Here is a 24,799-nt window from a genome sequence, read left to right on the forward strand (position 1 = left end):
TGCCTAAAACACAGAAGATAAACCATTTTCTCGTTCACAATGTTCCCCCAAATAAGGGCCAAACAAAAGTTTCAACAGTTCGAACAAAAACACACATACACAGAGATAGAGAAAGGGAGAGGCTCTGCATGTGCAAGTCCCGCAAAATAGAATCATCAATAACTCCTAATCATCAATAACTCCTAATGTACACATCCTCAATCCTCCATTCCTGCGATATGGCCTGTCTCTGCTCCACCACCACCATTAGCGAGACTCTACAAGTATGTAGAGTGGCTTCCCCTTCAACCTCTCTCTTCCCTGCATTATCAGAAATTGCCCAAAGCCCCAATCATATTATCCAACAATTAGTGCTGAATAAACCAAATGTATCCCAACTATCTCTAATCACCATAAGTTGAATCACGGAATCAATATTTGCTTACAGCCAAAATACACCACTGTGCAGCATTTCTCACCAACATTGTGCATCATCATGAGTTGAAAGAATATGTTAGGTTTTTGTCAGCAACCCTACTGCTCCCACTCACACTTGAGTGCACACAGACACACACTTAAGGATTTTAACATATAATCATGCATTTTACAGTCGTTATTTGAGGATATTAGGGTTTAGAGTTAAAAGAGTCCAACTTTCACAGTCTCCTGAAATGCATTCTCTGCAGCGATCATATTCCAAAAGACTTCCATCCGTGTCTAGAAAATGGTGGACATATGCAATTTCTTTGAGACTATATGCAGTCCGATTCTGGTTGTCATTAAATTGAAAACAAAGTGCCCGCAGCCACTTAACCGAATGTAGCTTCAACAACATATGGTACATTGTGGACTACGCAGCACTGATATGTGAACAAGCGCATGGGATCCTCGCAACATCCATCAAATCTTCCGAGGACCCTAATGAACCTCAGGTCTCAGACAAGCTCCATATGACATGTGAATAGTTGGTACATAATTGCACGGCACATATGCGGAAGTACTACTTAGAAGCGACTTAGAAAATTGCAGTGCATGTCCTTTCCAAAAAAAAAAAAAAAACGTTTTCCTTTTAAAACAAAAACAAACCAGAAGTTTAAAAATTAACCTATATTTTTTGGGTGAGAGCAGGGAGAGGGCCCCTACCCTTGGTAGGAATTGAGCCAAGGACGTAGAGTTGCAAATCATCAAGCGCTAACCAAACCTTGGCTCTTTTCCTAAATTTAACTCATATTTAGACATTAAAACATACACAACATTCTTTCAAATAACTACACAAGTTTATAGTCATATAATACGAGGTCCTCATAAACAATGTTTCTCATCACTAATAACATGGATACAGATTGCTACTATTGGAAGGAGTTTTGTTAAGTTGGTGCAAGCTGCTGATATGCATCCCTAGTATTGTTTAATAGCAGTAACGAGTACAAACATACTGGTACAAAAAACACACATCCTTAGGGAATTTCGGGGCAAAACATGATCTTAAAAGCCCAAGTCATCCCCAAAACATGGAGATTTTGAAAATTGTGCAGGGTTTTGTTCCAAGAACAAAACATCCAAGGCCACATTTTCCGAATCTTACATCCAATTTTTCCAATACATTGAAGAAGAGAATTTTTTTTTTTTTTTTTTTGGGGGGAAGGGGGATGTGGGATTTATCCAGTGCCTGAACATTGTCTGTATTTGGTATATTTGGGGACAACCCCCAGCCACCAGATTCATAAATCAAATTAGTACCAGAATAATGTTCTACAAGAAACATACCAAAATATAAGTGATCTTAGAGCTTGTAACAGGTTGGGCTTGAGCTGAGCTAGTCTTTGGTTGGGGGCACAGACCACTGGTGGCCCAGCACTGGCCCTGGCCCACCCGGGCCTTGACTAGGTGGGCCCAGCCCGGCTCTAGCCCAGTTCGGGCTGGGCCTCATGAAATTTACCAACAAAAGAAACATAGAAAAGAGAAACAAACAAAAATTTTGGACCAGGCCAGCCATGGCCTCTGGCCCTGCCCTTGGGCGGAGGTGACCCAGCCCTCGGGCCAACTCGTGTCCCAAACTAGGGTTTCCATGGCCCAAGTGACCGGGCCCATTGCTAGCCATCCATATTTATATTGCAGTTACCTGATTTTATTCAATCTAGACTACTTCAAAGAATAATCCCTCACATATAGAGAAAGCCAAAGTTCGGTTGAAAAGAGGTATCTCTATTTATTTATAATTTTGTTTCAAAATAGTAAAATGGGAAGGACATGTCTTAGAATTTGTTCCTGAAATGCCCTCTATCTAAATTCATTAATTCCACGTAAAATTCACATATCGTATAGTTACATAGACCTTTCAAGGGCATTTGGTAATATTCACTTTCAGTTTTTCAATTACTTTCTACAATATTTTGTAAGTGTTCAAGTTGTAATTTTTAAATCATCCAAAGGTTTTTCATGAAGAATAATCTTAAGAGCATTGAATGAGGTAATTAAAACGTGGGGCTCTTGTTCCTTTTTATTTTCTTTTTCTTTTTTTTTAGGAATTGAGCCAGTTCTTCCTTATTTCTCAACAAATAACATTAGAGCACTTTCCAAAGCACACGCTTACCAAAGTGGGAGGCAACAAGAGAGAGTCAGGCAGTGGCAAAGAGTGAGGGCAGCAGCGAGAGAGACAGGGCATAGAGAGATTGTGATTAGTGAGAGAGGGTGTCCTTAAAGATAAGGGCAGCAGCGAGAGAGACAGGGCATGGAGGGAGGGAGAAAGAGAGATTCAGAGACAGAGAAACAAAAGAGAGAGAGCGAGAGAGAGTAATCAAAGAGATTTTAAGAGTGAGAGAGATTGGGAGATTTTGAGAGAGAGGGCAGCACAACTGCACAAAATGAAATTATGGGAGCAAGATTGAGAGAGGTAGGAGAGCAGAGGGGGGGAGAACGAGAGATTGAGAGAGAGACGGAGAATGGAGAGAATGCCCTGCCAAACAAACTTGCGCATTTTTTTACATCACCACCGTTCATTTTTCTACTCTTGAATGGACAGACCATATAACTTAAAGAGCAAAGCTAGTTCTCCGGTATTTCGAACATCAGAAATCTTTTTGTTTAAACGTAAAAACCCCACCTATCAGGTGTTCGGTTTCCGGACAGGGGGGTAACTTGGAAAAAAAAATGCTGGGGCAAGGGGGGGTGCCCCCCGTAATTTGGGAACAATGTGTTCTCATATGTAATTGACCCACACCCCCCCCCCCTTTCAAGGGCATTTGGTAATATTCAGTTTCAGTTTTTCAATTACTTTCTACAGTATTTTGTAAGTGTTCAAGTTGTAATTTTTAAATCATCCAAAGGTTTTTCATGAAGAATAATCTTAAGAGCATTGAATGAGGTAATTAAAACATGGGGCTCTTGTTCCTTTTTATTTTCTTTTTCTTTTTTTTTTAGGAATTGAGCCAGTTCTTCCTTATTTCTCAACAAATAACATTAGAGCACTTTCCAAAGCACACGCTTACCAAAGTGGGAGGCAACAAGAGAGAGTCAGGCAGTGGCAAAGAGTGAGGGCAGCAGCGAGAGAGACAGGGCATAGAGAGATTGTGATTAGTGAGAGAGGGTGTCCTTAAAGATAAGGGCAGCAGCGAGAGAGACAGGGCATGGAGGGAGGGAGAAAGAGAGATTCAGAGACAGAGAAACAAAAGAGAGAGAGCGAGAGAGAGTAATCAAAGAGATTTTAAGAGCGAGAGAGATTGGGAGATTTTGAGAGAGAGGGCAGCACAACTGCACAAAATGAAATTCTGGGAGCGAGATTGAGAGAGGTAGGGCAGCAGAGGGGGGGAGAACGAGAGATTGAGAGAGAGACGGAGAATGGAGAGAATGCCCTGCCAAACAAACTTGCGCATTTTTTTACATCACCACCGTTCATTTTTCTACTCTTTAATGGTCGGACCATATAACTTAAAGAGCAAAGCTAGTTGTCCTGTATTTTGAACACCAGAAATCTTTTTGTTTAAACGTAAAAACCCCACCTATCCGGTGTTCGATTTCCGGACAGGGGGGTAACTTGGGAAAAAAAATGCTGGGGCGAGGGGGGGTGCCCCCCGTAATTTGGGAACAATACTCATTGATTATTGATTGGGGCATAGGATAAACGATACTCATTGATTATTGATTAGTGTCAGCAGTGTTCACTTTACAGCTTCACAGAAGACATACACAAATAAATCCAAGCACATTCAAACCTAGGTATGAACGCCTTCAGACAAAACTAAACACTAATTACGATCTTTAATTAGCGAAACAGTCAATAAAAGGAAAGCATGAAAATAATGCACAAAAATGAAATTCTGGACCACATCAATATCAGCACCAAAAAATGCATCATCCATCCAGTGCTGACTAACCAGGAGTGAGACGAATTAACCTACTATAAATAGAAAAGGAAACGAACAACAATCATCAAAAATTTCAACCAACCTTAAGTTCAGGCAGCCCAATGACACATGCACATTCCACCACATCTGCTCCAACGCGCTCTGCAGACAAGCATTTCAATTTCATCATCCTGAATTTGGGAGCATGTATGTTTACAAGGACAAAAATTCCCAAAACATTTCAAAGAACTAGAATACATGTGGACCGACATATTCTTGTAAGGAAGACAAAATTTGCACATTTGACAAAATAGCAACACGAGAAATAAAAACCGCAGTCTACACCACAATGATTCTACCATTGCGAAGGTGTCAAAGGCCTATCACTGAAAAGTGCAGAATTCAGTTTCTCGCTTTTTAGTTAGTTCAACCAATATTTATCAAGGAATGCACACACCAACCAATAAATGAGATTTTAACTAGCTCATGCAAAACATAAAAGGCCGAATCATCATGGTCCAGGTATTTTAACCCTTTAATCATAGTTATTGGGAGCAGGAGGCAGGATGAGTGGGGGATTATTCCCTGACAAATGTTCCCTACCTCAGAAAGGCATGGGATCATTTATCTGGGGGCACCCCTATAATATATATATATATATATATATATATATATATATATATATATATATAGATAGATAGTATATGTACCTGGGAATGCATTCCAGGGAATGCCACTAGAAAAATTTCCATTTTATACAACAAGCACCATAGAAAGTTGGAAACTCCATAAAGCAAGAGTCCCATAAAAAAGAAACAATTGACATCGTAAGGCTAAACAAGAAACGGAACTAAAATTTATCTCCATCAATAAAAGGACTGATTGGCAGCCTAGGATGAAGGCCCCAAAAGACCTAATCTCCAGGTCAATTGCATCGGAAATAGGAAAGCAAGGTAGGTACTACCAAAATCAACCTCATAAAAACCATATATTGTCACCATCATGCGATCCCTACCTAATTAACAATATAAAAAAGCAAGTTTAGATATTCTCTTATTTTACCATTGTGCACTGAAGTATTCCAAACCATAATTATTGGAGGCGAGAGCGGGATCTGTTCAGGGAATGCCAAACCACCATGCGGTGGAAGTTCGCACCAGTAGTTCAATTAATAGCATAGCTCCTCTCCTTGGAGGGATCCTACAAGCATGTAGACTGAGATGCCATTTCATAGGGAGCGAGATCCCTATTTTCTAAACCCAACTCCCTTTAAGATCCCTTAGAGGAGCCATCAGGATCGAGTTCCTAAGGTGGGACCATGGCCTTTACCCCCAAGGTTCTCGAAACTATGTTCCAAAGTTCTCAAGAATATGGGGATATTTCTCTACTTAAAATTTCTAAGCCCAGAGAAAGAAACCTATGATCCTCTGAGGTGGTAAATTAATTCTAGTGTGAGCACTCGAAAATCGCTGATATAGCCTTAGCAGCACATATAAGGCTTGAAATGTGGGAAAATGAGTGGTTAGCGCAGGGCAGAAGTGTACACATGGCTTCCAAAACAAAAATTTAGGAATCCGAGGTTCCTTTCACAAGAGGCTGGTAGACTCATCTCTCAATACACTTGCACAGGCAAACCACAAAGGGAGGACAACTGAGTGGTTAGTGCAGGGCAGAACTGTACACATGGCTTCCAAAACAAAAATTTATGAGTCTGAGGTTCCTTTCACAAGAGGCTGGTAGACTCATCTCTCAATACACTAGCACAGGCAAACCACAAAGGGAGGACAAGTGACGACTCTGACGGAATGACAAATTTCACCATGCCCTTGAATGACTTCGTAAAAGGACATGACGGTCTCAGTTTGTGATTATCTGAAAGCTAGTGTGACCTCCATAACCAACAAAGGCATGATGCATAACCAACATTCAGAATGTGATACATGAACAAAATTCACAGATTTTGAGACCCCAACACAAGTCACAAGGGTAATGGATTTCATAACATGCCTAAAAGCATACAAAGATAACCATCACAGTTGTCTAAGTGCCTGATAGTTGTCCAAACCAAAATTAAATACATGGACAAATCCAAACAGTCAATAATGCCACAGTGGGAAAAATCTTTGCAACAGGTGTGAAGATCCCCATCAAGACCAAAAAAAAGGCATGTTGGGTACAGTCTTATTGATGACACGGGGACAAATCCATGCAATCTCAATTCAAGAAGTGACGGGAAGGACATTGTGCCAAGCTAAATGATACGAAACCGAGTCCAATGCAGCTGAATGGCAGCACATTAGGTGATCAGCTCTCAGTCCAAGTATGGGTATGACATCGCAACCCAAATGAAGGGTGTGAATGTGATTATTAATCATGAAGGCACAATGGGTGTCTCATGCTTGTGTTGAGACAGGAACAAATCCATGACCCCTCACTACAAAGCACGATGCTAAGGATAAGATGCACAGAAAAATTCACGCAAAGTTAACATACGGACGAGGAGAAAAAAAAAATTGTACAAAATGAGTAGATGTAGAGAAAATTGTTATGACTAAGTAAAGATACAATAGCTGTACAAAATAGAATTCCCTCACACTCATATGATGGACAATTAAGAGGGGACACCGCTGTGATACTCCAAAAGGGAGATCAGATGTGGCAAATTTGAAGGTTCATCAGATTTGAGTAAAAGTCAAGAAGGATCACTCATTTTTGGAGTATAAAATGCCTAACATGTTTATAACATGTTTAAACATAAAGTTTTGTTTTAATGATATAAGATCCAGAGCGTACAAGAAGGAAGCCAAGTTTAGTTTAGACACTATTACTAAGTCAATCCAGAATGTCAGAATTAGAGTTTGGAAACTTCAGAACCCCTTCTCAACTTTTTGAACAGCATCAAACGGCCAAGGGAAATTCAATACGGGGTCCCACAAACAGAGAAAATTAGATTTAAAGGACGAAATAAGTTGTGTTTTGGGTTGGAAAATATAACACAAGGACTCTACTCCTTTTAAAGTCTTTTAAAAAGAGAAAGCAAGGTTGCACTAATGGGACTTGTTTACGGGAGAGAGGAAGCCACTTCCATTAGTCAACCTGTGGAAATTTGCATTCTCCTAATAACTTTTGGGAATCACCTTCAACATGAGCATAGGTAAAGAGCCGCATGCAAGTTTCCTCTTCCAATCAAAGAAATTTCAGATCCATCATTAGTTCTTTGATTTTTGACAGAGAGCCTCCTCACAAGAAAAAACAGAAAAGTATTGTATTCATAGTTACTGGAAAAGGAAGAAATTCCCTGTGTTGATTTGGATAAATATGGTCAGTCCATTGACGTTATGACATTCAGTGACTGAAATTCATCACAGGTGTCAGATACTTTGGGCCAAAAACCTATCATGGCCAGAAATGACAGAGTATGCAGTCACGATAATACGCATTTATTAGCTACAAGTTGACCTACAACATGACATAGACTAAACAGTCGTGATAATAGAAATACATCACAAACAGCACTTTGCGTGCATAAAGCAACAGATTTCATAAAAAACAGAAGAATGGCAATCCTTATAATTATTAATTTATAAAAGTAATGATAGTCAGATGGTCCCATACCATACACCATGCCTTGAGCAAACAGTACATAAAGAGTTTTAGCTATACAATGTGAGAAGAATTAAAACACAAGACCACCATAAATGAAAGCATATCAGAAATTACATAATATCAAAGAAAGTTCCCACAATAGACTACTTACGAATCAATTGCAGTAACTTCTAAATCACTTCCATATAGACTAATTTCCAAGAGACATACCTAATAGGTTTATAGCTGCACAAAGAGTACCCCCAGTAGCAACCAAATCATCAACAACCAAGGCCCTGTCACCTTGTTGAACAGCGCCAATGTGCATTTCAAGACAATCTCTCCCATATTCAAGGACATACTCTTCAGAAATAACCTCACCTAAAATATTCACAAAAAAACGGATTCAAACCAAAGAGGGAAACATAAAATAGGACGTTCAAACTTTTATTCCAACAATTTCCTTAACTTGAGATAATAGAAAAATCTAAAAACAAATCAAATGCAATAAAAGGAAATCCAATAACAGACATCCAACAGACTTTCATCAATCAATGCACATCCAAAATAAAATCCTACAAGTAGCATGTCAACCTCATCAACAATGATCCACATTTACCAATCTGCTGAAATTCAGACATAAATAAAACAATTAATAATAAGAAAATAGCATACCACAAAGAGCATCCTAATTAAGTATTTGTATCATAAATATGATTGCTACAACTTAAACAATTTTGTGAGGGGGAAATATTTGCAAAGTATGCAGGAAACATTGCTATGAAATAGTTGAAACTCAGCAGATATATGAACCTTATACGAAAAGAAATGTAGAAAGGACAATAAGAAGGCAAGTCTAATGGTAGGATTATGGAACTTTGGAAGGAAAGGTATTTCCCTTGTTCAACATACTCCACACATTTGCCCTAGATAAGTATATAAAGCAAGCTACACCTAACTAGGGCTGAGAATTTACTCGGTCCGGATCGGAAACCCAAATTTCGGATCCAGATATGGATCCAAAATCCGGATTCATGATCCAAAATTTGGATCCAATTAGTAAAATTCGGATCACATCGGGGTACAGGTGGATCCGATCTAAATCCAACCCGGTTTTAAAAATATATTAGTTTATATAATATATATTATATATTTATGAATTAATATATAATATATATAATTTTTTAAGTTTTTAGAAGACCTAATCCCTACCGTACTTTTATAGAAAATGATGAGGATTGGATCTCACTTCTCTCTCTCTCTCTAAACAGTAAACTCGTGGATTGAATTAGGGTTTCCCCGTAAACCCATTCTCACTCCCATTTATTATTGCCCATCCTCACTCCTGCCGTTTATTATTGCGTTGAAAAGAGAAAGCAGCAGAGTTCTTTGATTCCCTTTGCCCCCTCCTTATTCAAGCGAAGCCCTCTCTCCTTATTCAAACGGAGAGAAAGAGAGAGAGAGGCTCCCATGGGGCAACAACCCTTAAAGAGAGAAAAAGTGGATCCCATGGAGCGACAGCCCTTGAAGCATTGCAGCTTCTCCGATCAGCAGAAGCAAAACGAGCTGGCTTCCAGTCACCAACCACCAGGATTCTCAGCTCCATGCCCAAAGAGGAATACAGAACAAGTAGTTAAAACCAGGTTAAGGATCGCTTACTGTTATTGGCCAGAAAACCAGTGAATGACTGGAAACTGTCAAACGTCGCCCGCAAAAAGTATTTAATGGCCAGAAAATTGACCACGACAGTCAGAATAACGACATACAATAGAGTTCAAAACACAGCTAAGAAACAAGAGACACATAAGGGAAAATGGCCATCATTATTTGCTGGGAAAACCCGTAACACGCCGAAAATCTTACAAAATAAAAAAATCCAGATCAGAAATAACAACTTTTTGCTGGAATAGCCATTAAAAGACCTAAAAACAAGGGCTAGAGTACGAGAAACTATGGCACAACAAAAACAAGGGCTAGAGTACGAGAAACTATGGCACAACACGAGTTGAAAACCCAACAAAACAAAGCCAAATCACACCAGAAAAAGCCACTAATCAAAGAAAACAAACATAGAAAGCTCACGAGAAAGAGAGAGAGTAAACTGAAATAAAAGAGCAGCGAGACTCCTCACCTCAAAAAAACCAATCTTTTTTGGTTCCGGATCCTATTATGTAGTTTCGGATCCATATCCACATCTTAACATTTTAAATCCGATTGAATCCAGATCTGGATCCAAAATCCTTATATACTTTTTGGATCCGGATCTGGATCCACATAGATCCGGACCCAATCCAACCCATTCTCAGCCTACTCTGATCAAGAGACACCTCCATATTTTGATAAGAAAGCAATCTATTAAATAATTTCTAGTGCATTGCTACGAGAAGAATGAGATTGTGCCACATATGAGTTGCCTTGGCTGCCTATACAATTGAATCCACAATGCTTTTTCTCTACAAGAACAAAACTTTTATATGATGATATGATATATGGCCATTTAGCCCCAAGGTCACAATACGTAGAAGAACATGAGGCAAGGGTTTTGGCCATAAACTGCACCAACTTCTGTATATACATTGAAAGATGACTATGGAAGGCATTAGGTGTATATAGAAGAAGAGGCTAGGAGGTTCATAGAATTTTGAGTCATAATGAAAATGCCAATAATGACAAATTTGCATCAACTCTTCTCCAAGGGTAGAACAAGTAAACAACAATTCTGCTTTCCATAAAGTAAATAACATACTTATTGTCTGCTGGTTTCTCTTTGTTGTTTTTTCTCTTTTTTATGATACGTCCTATGGTTTCTTCATACAAGAACAATAACATTTTATGCCACTATGATTACAATAAAATAGCCATTTAGTCACCCAGGTGAGAATTCATATTATATCATGAGCCAAGGGCAGTTTTGGTTATAATCTGAATCAGATTTCTGTACGTACACTGCCAGATTCCTGGGAAAGGCACCAGGTACGTATAGAAGAAGCTAGAAGGTCAAAGAAACATGTAGGTGAACCAGAATTAGACAGGCCAATCCGTGTAAATGCACATGCAAAATATAGATTTTCTTATAGAAGCTCTGGAAGGGATTCCAATCCTGTTAGATCATGGCTACTTGCTCGGGGAGAGAGTAACCAAGAAAGGGCAATCCCTTCATTTTACATACAGGAGCTCACTTTTCGAAAGGAATTGAACTTAGCTTGTAAATAGGTAACACCTGACTTTTGAGGAAGTGACTGTCGTGTTAGAATCATCACATTGCTCAGTTTTTACAGAACTAGACCAGGTTAAGAGAAAAATCGATGGAAGTACCTGGTATCGCTTCACTTGACTTGCAGAAGATTTACTCAAGTCATTGCAATAATCCATGATATGTTTTGCTGATTCACCTAAATTCCTCACGTCACAATTTTGCCATTTAGACAGGAGTTTATTTTTTTTTATTTTTTTTTAAAGTTATCAGGAGTTTATGACTATTTTATATAGGACATGAGTTCTTTGAGTCTATGTAGAAATGAATCGACTCTTAACAATCTATTTTTGAGATGGAATCTTCGGACCCCATTTTTAAGGACATGTAATCTCTAACACAAAGATCATGAATATAAAAAATGAATAAAATTTTAAGAAATAAAAATAATGATTTTATGAAAAAAAACATTTGGACAGTTCATTTCAATTGTTTTTAGATGGACCACCTATTTGCATCCATCTTTAAGATGGATGCTCTATACCTTGTGACCGCATATTGTAGAAATGCAGTCCAGCCCGCATGAAACAATTTTCCTTTTATATATTCTTTAATAGACAGGAAATTAGTTAATGATGGATCCTTCGATTTCCAAAATCATAGCCATAAGTCATCTTATTCTGAGATTGGCTCTCCCCCCACCTCAAACTTACCTTCAAAACAACGGAATAAACCAAACATGCAAACTGAAGTGTCCCAATACATGGTTATGACTCTTTCTGTTGCTCTTCCCCTTCTTATTGTGGGACTAAAATGCTAAGAGCCCTAAACTCTTCTAAGTTCTCACCTAGTCATTTGTGGATAATCCCTTCTCCACTCGTATCTTTCAATCTTTTTCCACCTCTCAATTTCCTCTTTCAATTTCTATGATAGTATCTCTCACCACTTATTCTCTTATTATTAATATTGTTGTCAGATTTTTTCATTTATAATTGATTTTCTAATGAATCATTATTCCTTTTGTTATATTTTACACTTGAATATTTACTTAATTTTTAAAAATTCCAAAAAATCTATCCTTCCAAGCCAAGCACATGGCTTGCCAAACCCTAGTCAAATCCTACATTAACAAACACTAACCGGAACCAAGGCCATTTGACACTAGAACACAACATATACTGGGAATAAAGCATTTCAAAAACACGTTCGGAACTTTTGATACTTCCACTAAGTTTTGTATTTGTATCCCACTATTTAAGCATCGTCTTGAATATTTCACAAATGTTTTTTTGCTCCCTAAACTTGAAACTGATGGGTAAACTTTCTGTATATCCCTGGTACAATAAACAACAATGTTCCCCAAATGTTTGAAAACTACAGGGATCCACTCAAACCCATGCTCAGTAAATGGCCAAAGCAGGCAGATGCATAATATTATATAAATACCTTCTTTAGGATGTTTGCCATGAAGAATGGGTAAATGTGTGAAGATTGAGAAGATCAAAGCTTGAAAGGGTAAAACACCTGCCAAAGGTCCATTTTAACGAACTAGTAATAATAATAATAATAATAATATTAAGTTTTTAAAAGGGGGCTCACCTGCTGACCACACTTTACAATTTTGCCACATGGCAAAAGCTAATAAATGTCAGATTGAAATGTCAGCAAGATTGCAGCATTATAGAAAAATAATATTTAAATAAATTCCGGGCAGGAAATAAATATGGAGCACTTTTGTAACTCCAAGCCACCTTTAGTTTGAGGAGATCTTTTTCTAATGACTTTCCCAAATAACATTTTATTTGGAGCTCTAGAAACTCTCGAAAATCCTTTGATTCATTGCCCAATCAAATAGACAGCCTAGATCTGCATTTCACGGTGACAACAGACTTGGAGCATTATTGACGCTCAATCTTTTTCTTTTTTTTTTTCCTTTTTTTCAAGACAACTATTTTTGGAGAGGATGAGTCTGATATAAACATTTAGGGTATCTCACCCACCTCAAAGAGGCTTTTGAAGGGGGTCACATTCTAACATAACGATCCTATGGACAACAAGTTTTCCCCTAATTGATTACCACTTTGTGCCTTGTCTCTTCTCCACCCTCAGTAGATTCTTTTCAGAATGAGGATTAAGTAGTAGCCCTTACAAATAGACCATAGCATTCCAAATCATAGAGACTGCCAAAATATTTTAAGTTGTACATTGTACAATACAAGGTACAAAGAGCAATCGGATCATCCTGCCAACTTGACAATTTATCATCATCATCAAAGCCTTTTCCAAACTAATTGGGGTTAGCTCAACTTGACAATTATCCATACTAAAGATTTGATCAAGAATCAAAAGTAATTTGAAATCTCTCTAATTGACTAAACAAGAAATCATGGTCCTTTGTCAATGAAGAAATTGGAAATCAAAATCAGAAAGAAAAGATAACTTCTGAAATTCATACAGATTTGAAAAATCGAAGGGTGCTTTTAACAATATACATAGAAAATGCACATTTTCCCGAGTACCCCTTACAAAACATCTGTTTTTCTTTTGGTTCATCAAGTGTGGCATATGAATCTGGAATATAAGTTTGCATTCATCAGCACTGTAATCAGCTAAATAACAAGATGTTCATCATCAGCACTGTAATCAGCTAAATAACAAGATGCTCATCATCAGCACTGTAATCAGCTAAATAACAAGTTGTTCATCAAATATGGACTAGTTCTCATTCTAGTCAATCAAATTACACCAAGAAAATGGAATCCCCCAAAAATCAAGGTTAGAAATTTTATCAGACAAATTAAGCAATAAGAATTACTGGAAAAAGACATAGAATGATGCAAATTACAATTCAATTAACTCACAGAACACCCGATGCATACTGGATGTGTAAAAGGGCCTATCAACCAGCCAAGAATGCTTTGTCAAAAATAATAAGAAAAATACCTTCTGAAAAAAAGTTGTCAATACACATTCTATTGTTAAGTACAAAATGCAAAAAGTCAACCACAAAGAAACAAAATCATAAAACAATATTATGTACGTTAAGCTATACCTGGTAATTTTCTTGGTTTCCTCAAAGGAACAAATTTTGCCCCAATCTCCAATGCAATGGGAGGACCAAATATAAAACCCCTTGCTTCAATTCCTGGAAATGCATACTATATCTCCAAATTAGTTCCATTCAACAAGTTATTAAATGGTAAGAAAACAGCACTAATCACAAACACATAGCCTAAGATCACAACAAAAATTACATCATTTAGGAGCTAGTTGACTCAGTTTTTATGGGGAACAAGCTTCATGGTTCAAAACCATGACCTCCCTTATAATAACAAAGAGATGGCCTAAAGGCATGCAACACACAGCAAAGATGGTTACATTATTCATCAAAGTAAAAAGATGAATGGGAAAAACGAACGGTGTACTATCTCAGCATGTCAATACCAATGCTGAACCTACAGAATACAAAGTGGCACATTTTCAACCACAATGATTATCTAAAACACAGAAATGAAAACCAAGAAGTATTTTACATGAGAAGAAACCAATAACAACAACTTTTAGTAGAATACAGGGACCAACAGTACATGGAAATAAACTAGAAGGGAAAATTTGTCATTTCATGTAGTTCACAAATGCTTGACAAAAAAAATCATTTCAAATAAGTAAACATATGTACTGTGCCAAGGCATTGCATTTGAAACTAGTTATTTCCTTTCACATAATATAGAACTTCAAAATCAAGTAAATCTTTAAACCTCGACAAGAGCAATAAAAATAGCATAAGAAAGTTATTAAGTATATTTTAATCCTAAGACACAAGGTGTGAGAAAGTAAGGACTGTTCACACTTCCAATTACTAGTCATACTGGTCCCTTGTATCAATAAAACAGGATATGGTGAAAAAAAGAAAAAAAAAAGACAAAAATGAATTAAAAAGAAAAAATAACAGAACAATGCTATAAAAGATGAATTTGGAAAATAAAAGATTTCACAAAAAATGTTATTTAACTTTAAAAAATCCTTATTAAAAAAAGGCCATTCTACTTATTTTGAAAAGTTGAGTTGTTTCACGTTAGCGTCCATTTTCATTTTAGAATTTAAACCACAAACCCAGTATGACCATTGTGCCATTTTGTAACAGCTCTCGCTCTAAATAGAAAACATGTTACCTTCATATAATGGCTGATTTATGACCCTACTGCTTACCATTACAGGCCGGGTCCATTACCAATATGGCTGCAGTTATTATTACATAAAGGCCCATTTCTTTAACCTTGTCTTTTAAATAGGAGACAGAAGAAAGAAAATTTGCAGCATCATGAACTTTGAAGCAACACTAATGGTATATTTCCAAGATTTCACAGGGGGCAGAAATAACACAAACCTGAAACACAAGATTCAATGGTCTAAAAAGCATAAAAGACACAATAAGATAAAAGTAGGATCAATAAATATCACTTTCATCTAGTTCTTTCATTGTTCAAGCATTGATATATAATTCTTTCATTTTCCATTAGCACAATGTACTTTTCAAGATTGTCACTTCTATCTTGGTCATCTACTATACTCAACTAGGATGATAAATTGCACCAGACCATATGAAATGTGAACTTCGCATTTGAATCCACAGTACAAGACTACATAAAACTTGGCACTAGTCTAGGATTTGCATCCTAAGTCAAGCACAACATCAGAGCAGTGGCACAACCATTACACACTACAAGCATAGTGAGAGGGACCACCAATGTTTCTAATTCCGCAACAAATATACACCTTGGAAAAGCCCTCGCAGGCTCTATATCCAAATATGGCTGCCTGGGACCGCAGGAGGCAGCTTCCCCAACGTGAGGCGGTCCCTTCACAAGAAGGAAGTCCTAAGCATTGTCGCCCACATAAAAAAAATTTCAACACTTACAGAAAACAGCCCAATAGTGAGGACAGTATTGTTATTTTTTTCAACAAATATTGAGGATAAATCAATGTTATAGGTGACCAACCCGGTGAGGGCACTGGTACAGCAGGAACAGCCAGTCAAGAGTTTCACCAGTCATACCATTCAGTCAATTTAAAAAAAAAAATTTGGAAAAAGGAGAAATGGGAAAATTAAGGAAAAGTACAAAAAAAAGGAAAAAAATTGAAAATTTATTAGAAACAAAAATAACCCAGCAACATCAAGCAATAAGTCAATAGACTCCACTAATAAACAATGAGACAATAATAAACAAGACAGAAGAAAACAGCCCACTAGTGAGGGCGGTATTGTTATTTTCTCCACAGATCATCATCATCACCTGAGCCTTATCCCAATATTTCTGCTACGAATATTGAAGATAAATCGATGTTTTTTACATCAGACCAGTGATTGAACAGGTAACAACACAGGCCCAGCTGGAGGCCAGTCCAGGCGGTTCACTAATCAGAACAGTCAGTCAACTTAAAAATTAAAAAATGGAAGAAGGAAGAAAAGAGAAATCAAGGAAAATAAGAAAAATAGAAAAAAATGGAAAAGTCCATAAGAAACAAAAATAAACCATCAACATCAAGTAACATGTCCATAGACTCAATACTCAACTCATTAACAATGAAAAACAACAGATATGTAACAAACAAGTTAAATGACTATTGAAGGCCTTAAAAAAGATCCACAACCAACAATTGCACAAATTGTAAAAGCCCTTAAAATTTAAACACAGAAAATGCAAAAAAAAAAACAAAAACACAAAATAATTTCTTTTCTTTTTTTTTTGTCATTGCATTTGCAGTTTTACTTTTAAAGGGCATTTACAAATTAAAAAGCCCTTCAAAAATCAAAACAGAAATAAACAAAAACAACTCTCAGTTTTCCTTTTTCTTCATATTTTCAGCTATGATTATTTAAGGGTGTCTACAAAATTATAAAATCCCATCAAAAATCAAAACCAAAAATATAAAAGAAATTCACAACTAAATTTTCAGCAAGAATCCTAAACCCAAAACCTGAAATTCTTTTCATTATTTGCCTTCCTAAATCCAGAAGAAATTAAATAAAAAAAAAAGTCATACTTATTTGTGTGTTGAATATTTCGTCCTTAGAAGCGATTGTACTTATATCCCGAGTTTGATTTAAGGATTGATGAATGAATCTTTTTTGTGTGATTGGGAGTCCCCAACAAATGTCATAGGACCCTACCCATAATTAGCAAATGCAAAATATAATGCACCACTTAGGAAAGTGAGATTTTATTCCTCTTAGATTTAAAACAATTTGGAGTTTGGGAGATGTTCGTATTCGTGACTTGAATTGGGCACTTTGCTGCATCAAGTTCAAAAGGTTCTTTGATAAACCAAGATAAAAGATGTACATATAGCTAATGTTTGATTTAAGGGCAACAACAAATGAATCTTGTATGTGTGAAATCTCCCTCCCTCCCTCCCTCCCTCCCTCCCTCCCTCTCTCTCTCTCTCTCTCTCTCTCTCTCTCTCTCTCAAATTGTTCTCTATAGCAAAAAAAAAAAAAAAACTTTCATTTTACCAAAACACCCCAATAGAAAACCAAAGGACGAAAATATAGCTCCTTAAATACCTCATTTTATTAAAAAACCAAAAAAAAAATTTGGGTAAGTTCAAAAAAACCGAAAAACTAAAGGTCAAAAATGACCTTTTCCCACCTGTCAGGACCAACCATATCAGCTATAGACCGGTGGAGTAGGCGGTTCACTAGTCCAGGCCGGGTCGATGGACCAACCATTGCAGAGGGCTAAACCAGACCAAACAGGACAGGTCCCAAGTCGCTAGTTCCTGATCCAAACAGGTCGGTCTGGTCTGGTTTGGTCTAAATAACATTTGGACAAATGGATAGGAGTTTGTAACCCCCAAATTTGTCTTTACATTCATCCTCACTTTAATACAAACAGTTTTTTATTGAATTTGCAAATTGTGCAAGAGGCATGTCTAGGATCTATGGAGTTTGTTAAGGACTCAGTAACACATACAAGACTCATTTGTTGTCGCCCTTAAATCAAACATTGGCTATGTACAAATTTTATCCCAGTTTTTATCAACGAACCTTCTCAAACTGATGTAGCAGAGTGCCCAGTGAAAGTCATGAACACATACATCTCCCAAACTCCAAATTGTTTTAAATGTAAGAGGAATAAAGGCCCGATTTCCTACGAAGTGCATTATATTTTGAATTTGCTAATTGTGGGCAAGGTCCAATCACACAAATAAGACTCATTCACCAATCCTTAAATCAAACCTAAGATATGAGTATTTGTTTCCTCTTGCTTAAGCAAAATACCTTCTTCTAAACTTCCCAATTCAAAATGGAATTTCAGACTTCTTCTCCCAATGCAAAGATTAAAATATTGAGTACTCACCCAAAACATTTCCAAAATCCAAAAGCAAAACTCATTTACATTAGGGATTGTACACAATGAGACAATTTACCTTTGATACAAGGTGGTCACAATTACTTACAACCATCCGATGTGAAATTTGATAGCTTGGATGTGTCACAAAGTTCGAGAAAATTTATTTTGAAGTTTGAGCTTGGTCAATGTAATAATTGCAGCCACCCAATTTCACATCCAATGGTCAAGATTAATGTGACTAACTTGTACCAAAGGTAAATGGTCTCATTCTATACTTTCCCTTTACATTAGCAATTGTCGTACTCGCCAAGATAATCTATTGAAAAAAATGGATATGAGCCTTTAATTGCTTCAGCTCGAATGCCATCTCGAAATCTAATCTAAAATGTCAATTTTAAAGAACAGTAGATACAACCAACTTGGAGCTTTTCGAAGCTCCTAATCCAATCTTCTTGTGATGTTAACAAAATGTAGGTTTTGAAGTGCTTTGAGCCCTCAATACATGAAAGAAAGTAGAGCTTGAGGTGTAGCAACAAGGACATATGTTGTGCTTCAGTTACACCACAGACCGACCATACTTGAACCTTTAATAAAGATTTGCACAAACAAAAATTAGTAATGCTGCCTGTATAGTAATCGCTTTTATGCATGCTCCACACACCATCCACAAGGATGTCATGGTCAAATATTGTACACTATCTGAATATCATCTTCCCTAGAAAAGGAATCCTTATGTCAAACAAATAAAAGTGTCAACATTTAGGTGTGAGTTTAACATAGACAACTATAGCCTACCAAAACATGATTGGGGACAAAGACAATAATGAAGTGTAACAACAGGGGGAACATGAGATATCTTGCATGTTAGTTTGTTTTTGCAAAATATTTCAATATATGATGAGTAACTAAGCCAAAGACAACGCATGCTAAAACTCCATATCAGTCTTAGTCCTAGCGCTACAAATCTCATTTCAAGGTCCATATGCTATTTGGGGTTTGTGGCCTTTAGAGCCTGTATGAGCATGTAAATAAAGACTTATAGTGGAATGTACACTTTAGTGGGAATGTCTGTGTTGGACTTCAAGTTGGGCAGTCTATGGCGCTGGTCATGCTCAAGACCTTACCCTTAGGCATATGGCACTACTGAAGAGGGTTTTATGTGGGTCATCCCGTGTTGAGGTTGGAAAAATTCCTAGTGATGGTTTGTAAGACATGAGAGCTTTGTAAGGGGTGGCAATAGGTCGGTCAGGTTCCAGTTGACCCCAAAACGACTAGCTTTCACATGGACCCAGACCTTGATGGGTCCAAGTGACTTGGAGCCGGACCCAAGTCAAGTCCAAGTCATTTGGACCCAAACCCAAGTCTATAAACTTTATATCGTCAGGTTGGTTCTCGTCAACCCCGACTCAACCTAAACCCAACTCGACTCAATAGAGGTCCATGTTGGACCCGAACCCGGAATCCAACCAAAACACAAAACCAAACCCGACCTAGGTAAGGTCCACGTCATTTGAAGCTGGACCAGACCCACCGGGTCGAAAACATTGACCAGACCCAAACCCAGTTCAGGTCAACCAGCTGACCCGACTCGATTGCCACCCCTAAGCTTTGCGGTGTCCTATGTGTTGATGTAAATCTGTGAGAGCGAGGACTAAAACCTCAATAAACTTTCACACGACACGTACACATGAAAGCTGCATACCAAGAAGTGACTCTGTAAAGGGATACATGTACATGTGCCTAAAGAGAGTCACCCTTGCACTATAGTGGTATGTGCGTGTGACTTGCTCTTAAGGGGGCAACCTATAATCCACATTCTAGGACTCTAGTTCCCACTATTTATTGTCTAATTTTGACAAGCCAATAATGACATGAGACTGTAGTTCATGGATCTTGTTAGATTGGTTTGAAAAGATGGTCAAGAATCACGGTTAGTGGGGTGGGTGGAGTGCCCTAACAATTACTTTTTCTTGACCCATTGGTAACAATCCACTAATAGAAATTTTTCTTTTAAACCAAATAAATGTCTCTGTGATTTTTAGAAATTCTTTAGAATTTTTAAAATCATTTTCAGCAGTGAAATACACTTATAAAGGGCATTTCAGAAATTTCCAGAATTGTAGAGGGACTAGGAGGAACACATGGGTTTGGATCCAACCCACACGTCCACCACAACCACATGTCACACAAGTGGTGGGATGCTCCCAGCCTCTCTTCTTGATTTTCTAAAGATAAAAGAAGTTTTATTGAGGAGGAAATCTTTGAAAAGATTGTGACTTTATTTTGTGGGAGTGTAGAAGATTTGGTGTTCAGAATGTATTTTTAAATCTTTGAATTTGAACAAATCTTTGACTTTTACTAGCTACAATCTCTTTTTGAGAGAAGAAGAAATTCTAGTAAAAAATAGAAGATGAATTTTGATTGGTCTTATCTCAGGCTGACTAGAAGTGGATGTAGGTCAAAGAATCAAGGGATAAGGTACCTAGATTCCTCCCTAAATCATGATGGCTGATTTTTTAGATGGGTGGCTCAGATTGATTTGTCTCTCCAACCTCATAGATTACCTAAAATCCTATTAGGCAAGATGACTCATAACTAGATATGGCAAACCTAGGCCCCATTGGAAGCTATATAAAGGGCAAGAGTCTCTCCCATTCTAAACGCCAAGCATCTAGCCCCTCTCCATCTCTCTATTCCGCACCAATCCTCCCTATCTACTCTCTCTCCTCCCTAGTCTCTAAGAGGTGGCACACACCACCCTAGGAAACTTAGGGTGGTATAGCATTGAGGGACACAACCAACCTTAATAGACCAAGGGAGGTGCCACTTGTGCCCTAGAAAGGTCTTAAAAGGGATCTGAAAAGGGAATTCACTCAATTGCTTTCTAACTCATAGAATTGAGCAAGCCAAAAGGATTGCGTCATAGATCAGGTAATCGGGTGTGGGGTTTACCAAGTCGTAAAAGGGTGACCCTAGGCAAAGTCAAGTCTTCTCGGTTGTTCTAAGCAATGTAGGAAAAATCGAACCGGAACGGTTAACCGGACATGGGCCCAAAAGCAGTTCAACCAGCCTATCCCGTAAACTAGCCGGTTCAACCGTTCTAATCGGGCAAGTCCCAAGCGGTCAAAAAAGTATTAAAAAATACAAAAACTACAAAAGATATGAAAACTATATTTAAAGAACGATTAAACAAAGCGCCAAATGAAGTTGAAAATTAATGAAAAAAATGGACTTTAAAGAATCGATTTGTGCCCAAGGGTATATTTGAAATTTTCCAAAAAAGATGGGAAAATGTAAACCTAAGTATTAATGGGCAAAATAATTTCCAATATTTGTCATAATGATGAAAAACATTAAAAAATGCATTACAAATAAAATCTCCCATTTTGGGATTTTATGTAATTTTTTTAATTTTTTCTTTTAAATACCGAGACGGTCACGAAAACCGGCCGAATTCCGATCTAGCCGGGAGGTTACCGGTTAGACCGCCAGATTTTTCCTTCAATGGTTCTAAGTTTACATTAAATCATTATTGTTCAATTTATTGCAATTTTCATGAACATTGTTTGTATCAAAATTCATAGTTTAAGGTTGAATTCAGCCCATGTAATGAGTTATTTCTATTTGGCAGTAAGAAGAAAAAAAGATCCAAGGTTGTATTTAGGGTTTTCTTTCCGATTTACAGCATTGTTTTGTGGCATTTGTAAGTGGAATTTAGATATACTAATAAAAAAAAAGGAGATTTTCTAATTTTACTCCCTGGAATTCCACACATGCCTCACGCACATGGAGGCATGTTGTTAACGTAATCTGAAGTAAGAAAATCTGAAAGCAAAAGCTTTAATAATTCATAAGTAATTCCCTCTTCATTCAAGAACCATAAATAAAATGAAGTTGTGACACTAAAATAAATAGAGAAGCAAAAACTTCAAATTATCACAACTGAAGTGCTTATGTTTACCAATTATCTACTCCCAGAGCTTACTAAGCTGAGATTATGGTCAATTTAAAAAGCCAACCAGCAGACAGAAAAGAAAAGAGCTACACAACCAAGGTAGACAAGGCATCAAATGCCTAATCATGACTGCAATTCCGGGACAAGTTATTCACTGTCAAGACAATTACTCACTTTCAAGATGCATCTAAAAACCGTCACCCAGTTTCTCAAAATATCAAATCAACTATCAAATCCTGACTCATTTGAACCACAAAAGACTTTGTACTATTGCATATAAAAATGATTCCAATAAAAAGACGCGAGAAATGCAAAGCAGAGTTTATTTCATTCTCTTTCTTATAAGCGAGATATACCACAATTAAGAAATATCATTCTTCAAACTCAAAGTTCATTTAACAAAATAACTGCCAGAATTAAAAGGTAAAATGGGGCAAAGAAAGGGCAACTACCCAACAGCACATGAGATTCTGAGAAACCTTCAAAAACAGGATAAAAGAATGAAGAAATACCCAATGGAGACTACAACCCCTTAAGTTTCTGAAGCACCAACAAAACCATATAACTAAAGTACGATAAAATGTATAGTTCACCATTTGCGAAAACGCTAAGATGCGTAGGTTAAGTTCTTTATTACCAGCCACCTGTCCATGATTTTCATTGGATGAATAAGATTGTCAGTGGTACAAATACATCATAGATTTTTTTATTATGATCAATAAATTATAGATTCTGTATCATTTCCCAGTAGGTGAGAAGTTATAGCCAAATATAAAATAAATTTTGAAAGAAACATTTTGGACCAAGTCTACTCATTATCTCTAAGATGCAAGATTCCCAGTTCTTTCAAATAAAATAAAGCCACTATGTTCAAACGTTAAATCTTACTTTATAGATTAGCAAGGCAAGTTCAATGCATGACCACTGACAACAATCAAGCATATTAAATAAAAGTGGAACTGAAATATTATAAAAACCATGCCATGCATAAGAAGACTTCCTAAAAGTTCAAAATCAAATTGCAAAACTAGCATAAACCACCAAAGCTCGCAAGTCCACCATAAGATTTTTAAGGGAAAAGAAAGACAGCATACATATAGGTGATAGGCTGCAAGTCAACCCATAAATGTAGTAGCCATTAATTTCTTTCTTTTTTGTAATAATTAAATATGAAGAACGGCATCAAAATGAGTCCCAAAAAAAAATAAGCAGATACAAACCTGCCACAACAGAGATGTTTTTGCCCTTGTACCTCTCGACAAACAAGTCTACGGTGTTCTTAAATGCCTGGGGATCAAGTAGCAGTGTCGTTATGTCCTGGAACATGATACCTGTCACAAACATGAAATCCTTAAAAAACATTTATATAAAGCAGTTTCATGAACATTGGATAAAATTAGTCCAAAATATTCAAATGGAGTAAAAAAGAAAACCATAGTGCCAGTAAAGACTTCCCCCTTTTTTTCTTTTCTTTTTTTCTTTTTTGTAACTACTGAGAGCTTTACAGATAAGCTTATACTTATCAAAAGGGAATCTTCTCTCTCAAACGTCTCAATTACTGAATATAAGATTATTAAAAGAGCTTAAAAGTGAGATTGAACTCATAACAAATGCTTACGAAGAAAAGAGCCCTGAGAATTAACTGTCAGAGAGAGAGAAAGAGACATAGAGAGATTAACTTAGAGATCATACTTTATGATCCATAACCAGATAAAAAAATTTAAAAGAAGAAGAGGAACCTATGGAGAGAGCAACCGAGTAATTGAAAACTTTGTATCCATCGACACAGAGAAACAGTTTCAAACGAAAAGCACATTGGAGATCCCAACACAAGAACTCCACAACGAACCCTGGCCGTTTTGGGAGAGAAGATTGTAAGAAGAAAGGCATGAAACGCAGTTTAGAGAGAAAATCAGCAGCAAAATTAGAGCACGACCAGAACGCACAGATTGAGAAATGACCAAACCAGACGATTTAAACGGAGAAATACAAGACCATTCGAGATGAAAAACAGTAGAGACTGAAACCTGGCTTGGGGAAGTTCGGCACGACTCGAATAGAAGAGGCGATGCCATGGATTCGAGGATCTTCATTGTTGCAGGTCGACATTGTAGAAACTACAAATACAGCTTCTAAGCAACCAACAAACATACACACACACACTCTCTCTCTCTCTCTATCACTGCTCCGAAACAGGGGAAGCCAATAAAAAAGGGCCAAAACAGGGAATGGCAATGACTGTGAATTAGGGCTTCGGGAGATGGATTTATAGTGCAAATAGCAGAGAAGCTCTCTGCACGAGACGAAACTGAGGAAGGAGAGAGACAGATTTTAGAGAGAGAAAGAGAGGTTGGAATTGTTAGAGAGAGAAAGAATCGCCTCGGGAAAT

The 24,799-nt window shown here is 37.2% G+C and overlaps 1 protein-coding gene across 2 annotated transcripts; it reads right to left on the reverse strand.

Annotated features, from left to right (window-relative positions):
* On the reverse strand, positions 1–24,799 carry LOC18430946 (adenine phosphoribosyltransferase 3). Of its 2 annotated transcripts, XM_011623833.3 has the most exons (7): positions 24,438–24,799; positions 23,631–23,741; positions 14,153–14,245; positions 12,547–12,624; positions 8,139–8,288; positions 4,426–4,484; positions 1–300 (listed from the first exon to the last, which is right to left on the reverse strand). In XM_011623833.3, the coding sequence occupies exons 1-7, from the start codon at positions 24,559–24,561 to the stop codon at positions 247–249; spliced, it is 669 nt and encodes a 222-aa protein (XP_011622135.1). In that variant the 5' UTR covers positions 24,562–24,799; the 3' UTR covers positions 1–246. The 2 variants fall into 2 exon arrangements, with proteins under 2 accessions (XP_011622135.1, XP_011622136.1); XM_011623834.3 differs by lacking the exon at positions 12,547–12,624.

This window comes from Amborella trichopoda, chromosome 12 (genome assembly GCF_054954075.1).
Source record: "Amborella trichopoda isolate Santa Cruz 75 chromosome 12, AtrichopodaSantaCruz75HAP2 v2.0, whole genome shotgun sequence".
Classification (NCBI taxonomy): Eukaryota; Viridiplantae; Streptophyta; class Magnoliopsida; order Amborellales; family Amborellaceae; genus Amborella; species Amborella trichopoda.